General features: G+C 36.1%; 3 protein-coding genes across 3 annotated transcripts; 1 reads left to right on the top strand and 2 right to left on the bottom strand.

The window, feature by feature from the left end:
• Nucleotides 1-1,704: 1,704 nt before the first annotated feature.
• Nucleotides 1,705-3,870, top strand: LOC106636036 (DNA-directed primase/polymerase protein). Its single transcript, XM_014348267.2, has 4 exons — nt 1,705-1,799; nt 1,959-2,439; nt 2,518-3,311; nt 3,401-3,870. The coding sequence occupies exons 2-4, from the start codon at nt 2,092-2,094 to the stop codon at nt 3,612-3,614; spliced, it is 1,356 nt and encodes a 451-aa protein (XP_014203753.2). The 5' UTR covers nt 1,705-1,799; nt 1,959-2,091; the 3' UTR covers nt 3,615-3,870.
• Nucleotides 3,871-3,979: 109 nt separating this feature from the next.
• Nucleotides 3,980-6,852, bottom strand: LOC106636015 (stAR-related lipid transfer protein 7, mitochondrial). Its single transcript, XM_014348240.2, has 6 exons — nt 5,780-6,852; nt 5,541-5,698; nt 5,139-5,407; nt 4,931-5,058; nt 4,718-4,857; nt 3,980-4,637 (listed from the first exon to the last, which is right to left on the bottom strand). Exons 1-6 carry the CDS (start codon nt 6,223-6,225, stop codon nt 4,282-4,284), a joined length of 1,497 nt encoding a protein of 498 aa, XP_014203726.2. The 5' UTR covers nt 6,226-6,852; the 3' UTR covers nt 3,980-4,281.
• Nucleotides 6,853-8,121: 1,269 nt separating this feature from the next.
• On the bottom strand, nt 8,122-8,742 carry LOC149375257 (uncharacterized). The gene is made up of 3 exons (XM_089589825.1): nt 8,618-8,742; nt 8,306-8,513; nt 8,122-8,184 (listed from the first exon to the last, which is right to left on the bottom strand). Coding segments are annotated over exons 1-3 (243 nt in total). The 5' UTR covers nt 8,620-8,742; the 3' UTR covers nt 8,122-8,151.
• Nucleotides 8,743-10,586: the final 1,844 nt, after the last annotated feature.

Below are 10,586 nucleotides of genomic sequence, written 5' to 3' on the forward strand. Positions count from 1 at the left end.
AAACAAACCCACCTCCAGTTCTTATGTTTCGGAGTCGCTAACTTATCTCTCGATTGCACGAATCAATCCGGTGTTTATTAACACCCCCCCCCCTCCCCCTTCCAATAGCTGTCAAGTTTTTTTTTTCTTTTTTTTATGTACCCTTATTACGCGTGTGTTGTTGGCGTACAAGCGCGCGGTCAACTTAATTTCGGAGTCGTTTTTGAAAACGCGTGTATTTCGCGCTGATGGAAGTGCACGCACGAGATAGCTTCTCCCCTCTGTCTCTCTCCTTCGCTTTTAGATATTGATCAAATAAACCGCGCGGCAGCAGAAATAGCCGCGAGTGCGGCGGCACTTACAACGAAATCACAAGAACACACCGCGCGCGGACGAATCTGCATTACTCGTGTATACAAATTAATGCTTGAAAAGGGAAAACGGCATTTCTTTTTGTTTACCGCTTTTTTTTTTTTTTTTTTTTTTTTTTTTTTGTACCAATGTATTTCACAGTGATGTTTTATTTCTGAAGAGTTTGTACTTTTACCACGTAATACGTATAACAGGCAATCACGTGTTTAAGTTTTCGTAAGAAAAACTTCTTGTTATCATAATTATATTTTAAAATTAATTGTCAAGGCTGTATAGTGTTAAATTATGTCACTATGTAGCCAAAATGTGTATGATATACTACACGATATATGTATACTTACTACTCCTGGCTTGATATTCGCGAAAATGGCCATTTCAATTTTCGAGTCCTCAAAAGATAATTAGCGATGTGTATGTAATATATAATAAATGGCACGCATGGTTGGTGCAACAAACGAGCAATATATCGAGCTAGCGGAACTTGTTACATTTTAATTTTTTAAATAACAACAAATTACGTTTTTGCCAAACAAATTGGCGTGACAAACGGGGTTGTTACTTGGTACTGCTCTGTAGCTTCGTATATGCGTGGAAAATCCCCCAACCTCAACCGCCGCCCTTTGTTTCAATTGCTTTATATTACCATGCTTCGGACCTAATTATTTATTCATTTCGAAAGTAGACATCAATGGCATCATATTTTTTTAGCGTTTTGAATATATCCATTTGGTTCAAAATAATTTTACGGTAGTTTGAACTAATGTTTTTTTTAAGCTCAGTTAGCAATGTCAGTTGAAACAAAAATTGCGCTCTATGTTTAATATGCACGTGATATGTCGTTCGGAAAATAATAACAATAAAAGAGTTTAGCATAAAAATTTAGCCAAAGATCGGTTCGTGGAATTTTGCAGACATGTGTGTTAATCAAACGTATACAAGTAAACACAAAAGCTTACGTTTATACGTATATACATATACAAACCATCCATCGTATGTATAATTCTTCCGAAAATCGTAAAATCTCTCATTTCCACGTAATTATAAGCGCGGATTTATTGACGCACTTAACAAATTTGATTCATGTGATTGATTTATCTTTAGGAATAATCAAAGATAATCTTGATCCGACCACGCGTGTTTACATGTGTGTGTACATATACATTTGTACAATTTTAGATAAGAATAAAAGATGAAAGATGCATCATCTCTTTATATGTATAGCATCAGCTGCTCAGGCAACAGGTTTGAACACGCTTTCTTTCTACCAGACGACAAAATTGAGGTGCTTTGTTATGATTAATTTCTATTTTCGTCTGCAATTTGTATATACACAAATATATATAGTATATATATAACAGTATGTAAATAGAGTCTGCAAGCATCCTAAACTTTACATATTTGATAAATAAAGTGAAAATTTCAAGTGATAATCCGTGCAAACAGTGAAAGTAGTGATAACTGAAATATTAACAATACGATATCTTGGGTATACCAGCGTATGATCGCATCGTTGATATTAAGTTGTCAATGTTGTTGTTGACGTTGGATTATTGCCGTCTGTACTTACACATTTATTTAATAATGTACAATTATAATAATAAGTATAGGATTTAAAAAAGAGGTTGCATGCATTGCGTCTTCGTTTGATGATTTGGAAACAAAGATCAAATCATCGGTGCCAACAACCTCATGTGTACATAAAGGTAGTAGAGTAGGTGAAACAAAACATAAACATCGATAATGAATAACTCGATAATACCCGCGCGCTTCTACGGCCACTCGTTGACACCCCTGTTCAACGAGCGAGCCAAAAAAGTCCAGGAAGTAAAGAAGCACATCAGGTACAGTGACCCGTGGGACATCAACCGGCGTGCCAGGCCCTTGACGAGTCCGTCTCCCTACAAACAAGAGTTTTGGAAGCAAAACGAGGCCCTAGCCAATGCCGCCGAACTATCCGAGTACGATGACATACTCTGCTGCTTCGTCTTCCAGGATGAGAACGAGAGGCGTCGCTTCATCGTCACCTACCCCGAAGACTTTTGGACAGACTGCGAACGCATGCCGCTGGAAAAACGGGTCTTCTACGAGGTAAACACTAGTGCTTTTGTTGCGTTATGCTTGTCCTTGTTTGTTAATCAATTACAACACGTGTACTCGTAATTGCAGGTGATTCCAGAGCTGTCCCCTTGCTTTCTATACTACGATCTCGAATTTGAGGTCGACCTGAATCCTGACAAGGATGGAGTACGTATGGCCCAAACTCTCATCCACGTCACTTGCGAATACATCGCCTACCACTGGAAGTGCTCCTGCGACAGAAGAGCCGTCATTAACCTGGACTCCTCGCGTCCGGGAAAATTCAGTAAGCACTTGATTTTCAGTACCTCGGACTTTGCCTTTTCCAATAATTATCACGTGGGCTACCTAGTCAAAATGATTTGCTCCGATCTTGTTGATTACGTCTCACGCGAAAGTGCTCAGCACGACGTTCTGAGCAAGTTCAGTAAGGAAAGTCTCGAGGAATTATTCATAGAGACCAACAAGGGAAAAAAGCTCTTTGTAGATCTCAACGTTTATACCAAAAATAGACATTTCAGAGTGTACAAAGCCACCAAGTGGGGAAAACACTCGCATTTACAGCTAGCTCCCGAGTGCCAGTACAGTTGGCCCAAAAAGCCCAAAAGCAAAGAAATGGAGATATTTTTGAACTCTCTGGTTTCTTACATGCCAAGAAAGAAAAAGCTTCAACTTTTGTCATTTGATCAAGACAAAAAGAGCAAAATTTTGTCTTACGCTCAGCATACAGAAATGAAGCAAAATTATGCTCCCAAAGAATATGCAAAATCACCATATCCGGTATTAGATAAATATATATCTGAACTTATTAAACCAGGAAAAGTTAGGGACAGCAAGTTTTTTGAAATCAGACAATTAATTATTTATGAAATCGTCGGCTTCAGGTAGGCAAATCTTCAACATTCAATAGATTTTTTTGTAGAAATTAGTGATGTTGATTAACTTTTTGTAATTTTGTATCACAACATTTTAGGTACTGTGAAAATATTGGTAGATGGCACAAGAGCAACAATGTGTACTACATTGTTGACATAGTCAATAAAACGATGTACCAGAAATGTCATGATGAAGATTGTGCTGGTTTCATTTCTGATCCAAAAAGATTACCTGTTGAGGTGACATTTTATTTTGAAGATGAATGTGATCCTTTGTTTTTGGATCTCAACGATCACAATGCAAAAGATTAATTTTTGGCATGTACAAATCACAAGGTGTCTTATCTACGAGTATTCATATACTGTAAAGTAGCTTTTTATTTATTTTAAAAACAATGTCAACTTTTATTATGAAATTGATATATTTAAGAAACATATTTAACAGTTTTAATAGAGATATATATGTATATATAATATCCATAGATAGTTGACAATTGTTTGCTATTCATTTTAAAAACGGAACACTTTTTTAGTTGTCCTATTTTCACGATTGCAAAATTTTAATGTAAAAACTCTCTACAATGATTCAATATTTATTATGCGATTATTGTATTTGTTTAATAAGTACATGCGAGAATAGAGTATAAAAAATAAAACAAATTTATTACTTTTACGTCAACGTGTTTTATTAAATTCAACTACGTAAAAATTTTACATAATTTGAATAAAGTAAATACCTATGTACAATTTTTCGTGATATGATGGATAAAATCAAAGATGCATTCAAATGATTATGCTAGAGTGATGTCTTCAGACATTCATTTTATGCTTCTAAGAATTAAAGTGCATTATTTACATTAAATACATATACTTTTCTGTACAAATCGATCGAAAATTTTTCAATTCATGATCCTTTCAATGGACTAAGAAGAACCTTTGAAATATGATTCGTCGCTTATTATTTACGTTTAAATAACTGCTAGGCAAATAACTTGGCAAATAAAAGGTAGTCGAAGAATCCTTGAGTGTCTTCTTGTGCTGACTGTGCTTCAGTAGGCTCTTCTTTTTTTGTTTCATCTAATGGTATATCAGATTCTTTTTCTATGAATTTCAAAGTCTCAGAACTTTTTAAATCTATTGTTTCTTCACTGGTTTCGATATCACCAGAAATAGTTTCATTGCTTTGATAGCTCGTTTCGTTATTTACATTTAAATTGTCCTCTTGATCGTCTGTGGTGGTCATAGATTCGGAAATCAGATGAATTGATTGTTGCATTTTATAACTCTTGTAATTTTTACCAGCTTCTCTCATACGACATAAATAATCAGGAAAACCTTGAAAACAAATAACCATATTTAAAAATGATTACAAAGAAAAGTGTAAAATAAAATAATTCCTGCAATTTGCATTGTACCCGACATGGCAACCCAAGCCGTCACAGCTGATGGTATATTTACTCCAGGGTCATCAAAATAAGTTAAAACAAATTCAATCCCGGGTTCGTAAAAATTTTTTTGTGGCCTTATGACCATGTAAGACCAGTATGTCGTTACCCTAAAAAATTTATAATATTAATAACAAAACTAAAGTCATGAAAAACACTATCGCTAATAACGCGTTACATTACCTGTAAGTGTCCGATCTGACAGGAGCTTTTGGATGACTGGTTTCTTTGCTGACTATTACTACAACGCCTGTTTCTTCGTTATAAAGCCATCTCCTTTGATAAACGTAATCTCTATTGGCAAACATTCTCTGTAAATTACAAATTTTCAGATGAAAAACGTTTATACTGAATCTGTGCAAAAATGAAAAAATAATAATATGAAATTCACAGGCCAAATCATTTCCCAATAAATAACATTGCTACAGCTATCTTTAACGTCCTCAAACTTAGGGTCTGTGTCTATTACTTCTAATTCTTTGGCGGTGGCATCCCAATCTTTGCGGTAATCTATATCTATTTGAACTTGTAAGAAGTCTTCAGCAGAGACATCATCAAAAGACCCATAAACTTTATAGGAATACAATCCAGAGGCATTTTTTTCTTCTCTTCTCCACACTAACATATCCTGACGTTCAATAAAAGGTTCCCACTCAGATCCTGAAATGTAGAAATAGAATAATACCAATTTAGTATGGCTTATGTAATGATTGTGTGCAACAATGAAGGCATAACAGTGGAGAGTTCATATAAAAGTTGAACAAAGTAAAACCATCAAACTGCGACTGCTTGCCTTCTTGCTCAGCTTTTTTGGCAGCACACTTGACATCATGGCATTGACAGTACTCGATTTCAGGTTGTTTACCATCAACAATCAACCTCAAGTGGCACTTGGAACACACAACTGTCAAATCCTTCAGCTTGTACAGTCCTTCGATTTCCTGACTGTAGCTATCCAGTAATTCATTGATAATAGTAAAAATTGAATCAGAGCAGACATGAAAGTGTTAAACTACGCTGGGTGTCCTTTACCTTAAAATTTCCTCATCTGCAATTCTTTCCTGCTCCCAATTGTAAATAGTAAAGCCAACTGCACCGGCCAGGAAATTACTAGTGTTCCTTGCAATTCTGTGCCTAATTGATCTTAGAAATTCATTGAGAGCAACTTCGTCCCACAGCCTGGTGTAAAGGTAAAAAATCTGTATACTTCTCTTAACCCTCTGTGCAGCTATAAACTCGCATTGCCTGGTGCAAGCTCTGAAGACCTGTATGCCCTGTTCACGGAGCCAGGTACTCATTTTGAGTCTGCACAATTTGAATTTGCTGTGTAATCTATTGCTATGGTACAGATGAGCACGACCGTGAGCTTGATTCTGAGAGAAAAGCTTGATGCCTTCATGTGTCAAATTTAAGTTGTACTGGTAACGCTTGAGCCAGCTAGCTCCCGACATGCCAATGCAACGTGAAAGTGAGAACATGTTAGATAGCTTAAACTCTTGTACAATTATAATATGTGTCTGGTAAGCTTTTGCAACACTTGTCCAGTCAACTCCTGATCGTATTGGTTTTCATTGACGTGCCTGTTATATTGCCTATATTTGTTGACTTGTGTATATATATTGACACTAGACACTAGAACTAGACTAGCTGATTATCTGTATATGAATAATAATACCGGCACTTTGTATTGGTGATGAGTTGCTTCTTTTCTTTTGCTGATTAGGTTTCTGGACAATTAGACACATAAGTATAGCAAGTACAAAGTAGCCAATAGGTAGCAGTCGATTGCGATTCAAAATAAAGCTCACTAATTGAAGTATAGGAACACACATGTGTATAATTAGTCGTTGTATGATAACGTTATCAAAGAATAATAATTAAAAAAAGGCGTAGAAGACAAGGTTAGGTTAACACCCAAAGTGTGTGGACAATGTTTAGCAGACAGCAAGCCCGATTAAATCGATTAACAAGTATTACATATTATTTACTGTATACTAAGTATAATAGCTGTACACAACGTCAAACGACCGGCTTTAATAACGACCTTGGAAGGATATGTACATTCCTACTAAATTCTTTACATAATAACAACAATCTAACACGCTCTCTTGGTCATGACTTCTAAATATCTCGATCTAATCGGTTCAGTTTATGTATTATATAATTATATATACCGCCTATCGTTTTTTGATGTCAGCGCCATCTAGCGTTGTGATTTTCGGAATGTGTCTTTCTAGGGGAAATCGTCTTGAGAAAAAAACCCTAGATTTTAGTGTTGCTATATATATTTAACCTAGGATTTTTCACTACAGAAAGGGGAAAACCACGCGCGTCCACATATATATAGATCGTACTGTCGGTACTGATTCAGAAAACGGACCCTGGCATACCGACTATTAACTCATCCGTTGCCGATGTCCTCCCATTATTGGCCGTCGATAAAGTAGGGTATCACTTCTCAAATGAGCGCCATCTAGCGTTGCGTTTTGACCTACTGCATAGTGATTTCTTTCTGACGAAAAACCCTCTAGATTGACAATGAATAGTAGTAGGAACACCAAAATCTAGGGTCTTTTTTCTCAAGACGGTTCCCCTAGCAAATAGCTCATTAATTCTCTCTAAAGTACTTACTCCTTTTGGGATGTCCCCTATTTATTCCTCTGACGTAAATATACTTACTCATGAACTTATGAATACAATATACTTACTCTTAATAGTTTTTAAATGAAGTCCATCTTCATTTTTTTTCACGGGGTTCACTTGATGGTGCATATATACATGGAGTCCTGAACTTCCAGGACCAGCCTCTATGCCCTATATATATGCCCGCGTAAGTGCGAGAAAGAGAGCACATGTTCTTGCTTCTCACTCGCACTCACACAGGCTTGCGGCTGATATCCTGGAAGCTTAGGACTTAGGACTCCAGCATGTATGTATAAGGTACTCGTCTGAAGACAATGAAGACTCTGAGGTATACGAGTAATTAATTAAAAACGTTATTTGTATTAATCAGTGGAAAGGGCATATGTAACATATAATATATTCACATGAATAATGTCACCAACCTGTACATGATCGGAATGCCGATTTATTTATCATCAGCCAAGTAAGTATATTTTGTGTTTAAACTTATTGCAATAAAGGCCACATGCAGAGTTAAAGGAATAATCATACATAAATAACGTTCATTATTTTTCTTAATTTTTTGCCAAAAAATAAATAACGAAATAAATCGACATATACCTGCTTTGGTATCATTTTAGCATAATATACAGTTTTATTGAAATAAATAAATAAACAATAATAATCTATACAGAATCATACAATAATTATACATCATGAAAATACAACGAAAATAACTCGATTATTCAACTCGGCGCAAAAGCAGAGCGTTGATGCACTTACTAATCGTCCCCAAGAATGTTCTGGTTTTTAATCTAAAATCAATCCAAACAAGGACATTCGTCGTGAGAATGAAAACACACTCGCGGAAAATCTTAATTTAGTGATCTATATACTTAAGTATACAATGACATGTATGCATACGAATATTCAAACCTTTTTCAGTTGATGAAAGCAGCGTAGGAGCAGATCGACGTCGCTTTGTCGCTGAAAGAAACGGGCCGTGCTACTGTTTTTCGCGATGAAACTCCTCTTGCCCCAACCGGTCGAGAAATTCAGTTGGGCATCGACATTGACGATCAGGACGAAGCACAGACTGCACACTCCCAGGATCAGCATGCTCAGCCGCAGCTTTCGGCAGTTCCTGCAACGCGCCCTCATATTTATTCTTGTACTTAACTGTGTGCCATTTCGTTGCTATTTTTTTTTTATGTAACGGAGAAAAAAAAAAGGGGGAAAAGGACTCACATGATTGTATAACGCGGAGGAGTGTACTACAACGCGCGACACCGATTATTTGTCAACTTGATAAGGCAGAGAATAGAGAAATATCGGAACAATTGACGGTTATACACTGGACGAGTGTAGCTGTAGAATAAGCGCGATGCTCCTGCTCGAAATGGTCCCGGAGCTGCCGGCAGGGCTCAACTTATAGGGTGAACGTGAAGCTGTAGACGATTGCGTATAGCTTCTCTTCTTCCTTGTACAGCAAAGATGACACGTATATATACTTGTGCACGCGCGGGGGTGTGCCTGGAACGACGTCCCATGCACGCGCGAGCCAATCTAAATACTAGCTATGTATGTGTACGAGAAATCGGTGTCGGGATGGTCATGGTGGCGAATCGAACGATTGACGCAAATCGTTTTTCCACCTCTATAGGGTTTCCTCTCGCTTGTACGTTATATTGCGCGCCGCTGATTCGCTATACTGCGGATGGGTCCTTTTTCTCTCTTGTTTGTAAAACACATGCCGATGTTGCCTGCTGTCCTGTTACCTTTTATTTATTTTTTTTTCTCCTCTTATTTCATGAAAATCAAGTTGTCACGTGTCATGTATAGTTTTTTCCTTATTCAATGCAAATTAACACGGGTGAATAACATATGACAAAACAGGCAAGTGTAGGGACATGAATTCAAGTGATACGTGATCGGTAACACGATACATTGAGGTTTTTCTTAGTTCCTTGGCCAAACAATACATACATAATTTATATGTTCTTTTTCTTCCCCTAACGCAAATTAACGTGGGAGAGTTATAATAATTAATGTATAACACAACCGTTAAATGTAAGAATATATATGTATACATAACAATACGCGATCGGTAAAAATCTCGTCGATCAAACACTGCCCGATACACTGACGTTTTTCTTAGTTTCGCAATCAAGACAATATGCAAGTATACACGACAACGAAGGACGAGATGAAGGGAAGCCGTGTCGAAGTGTTGTTGTCGATTAATTAAAGCGACCGACCGAGCGACTCCTCGATTTTTTTTTTTTTTTTTTTTTTTTTTTTTCATTCTCTCCTTCGAATGGTTACGCATGTACTGTTAAACGCGTACGAAATATACAGATACTCATGTATATACTTAAATCCATACTTTGTCTTGTAATTTTTATATTAAAAAGAGATATCTTATTTGATTGATTCGAGGTTTTATTGGGCAAAAATAAATCGCAGCGCTCATAAATTATAAGCTCTGCGTTCCGAAGTTATTTCTAAGAATCGTAAGTTTAGCTCACGTGTACGTAGAGTAGCAATTACTGTATGGTGTCGTATCAGAATGAAAGTAAATAGCATTTTTTTTTTCTATAGGTAAGCTATAAAATGTTGCATGGAAAACACAAATAATCAAAGATAAGCTTTATTTTTTTTTTATATTTTATATTTTCTAGTATAAAAGTACATTGGGTTTCATTGTTATTATATAGTACGTATATAATTTTAATAAAAATTTATCAATAATAGTCGGATCGTCGGGTATAGGTGCATTCGAATATTTATTATTTTTTTCTATTCTGGTTGACTATCACATATTCATTGGCTTTTGCCTTTCGTATGCATATACTTTAATCTACTCTTACGTGTATAATAAAATACAGTTTTTCCTACGTACGCGTTATAATTTTTCTCATTATTTCACTATGTATTTTATTTACACACAATTCCTCTTTACTTGCACTTTTACATATCGCACGCGATAATATAAATTTTAGTTTCATCAATTTCCACTATAGGGTTTTTATTCAGCTGCTCGATGTCAATTACGAATGCAATAGAAATAAATACGATACACAATATAGGAAGTACTCGCGATATTTTCTAAAGAAGGCCTTATATATGTCATCATACTAGCTATCGATAATTACAAGTTTATTCAACTTTACGTTTACTCCATTTTTCACGGCAGTGTCAGCTTTTTTATCTGTAT

Source organism: Copidosoma floridanum, unplaced genomic scaffold, assembly GCF_036245765.1.
Source record: "Copidosoma floridanum isolate Cflo_tuat_1 unplaced genomic scaffold, Cflo_Japanese_pri ptg000009l, whole genome shotgun sequence".
Classification (NCBI taxonomy): domain Eukaryota; kingdom Metazoa; phylum Arthropoda; class Insecta; order Hymenoptera; family Encyrtidae; genus Copidosoma; species Copidosoma floridanum.

What these genes read in the sequence shown, in the direction of transcription:
- LOC106636036 (XM_014348267.2), top strand. Translation starts at nt 2,092, where the DNA reads ATGAATAACTCGATAATACCCGCGCGCTTCTACGGCCACTCGTTGACA. An exon ending in AAAAACGGGTCTTCTACGAG is followed by an intron (nt 2,440 to 2,517) that starts GTAAACACTAGT and finishes TCGTAATTGCAG; the next exon opens with GTGATTCCAGAGCTGTCCCC. An exon ending in TATGAAATCGTCGGCTTCAG is followed by an intron (nt 3,312 to 3,400) that starts GTAGGCAAATCT and finishes ACAACATTTTAG; the next exon opens with GTACTGTGAAAATATTGGTA.
- LOC106636015 (XM_014348240.2), bottom strand. Translation starts at nt 6,225, where the DNA reads ATGTTCTCACTTTCACGTTGCATTGGCATGTCGGGAGCTAGCTGGCTC. An exon ending in CAAAAAAGCTGAGCAAGAAG is followed by an intron (nt 5,408 to 5,540) that starts GCAAGCAGTCGC and finishes TCTACATTTCAG; the next exon opens with GATCTGAGTGGGAACCTTTT. An exon ending in ATTGGGAAATGATTTGGCCT is followed by an intron (nt 5,059 to 5,138) that starts GTGAATTTCATA and finishes TGTAATTTACAG; the next exon opens with AGAATGTTTGCCAATAGAGA.
- LOC149375257 (XM_089589825.1), bottom strand. An exon ending in GCTTTCATCAACTGAAAAAG is followed by an intron (nt 8,185 to 8,305) that starts GTTTGAATATTC and finishes GATTGATTTTAG; the next exon opens with ATTAAAAACCAGAACATTCT.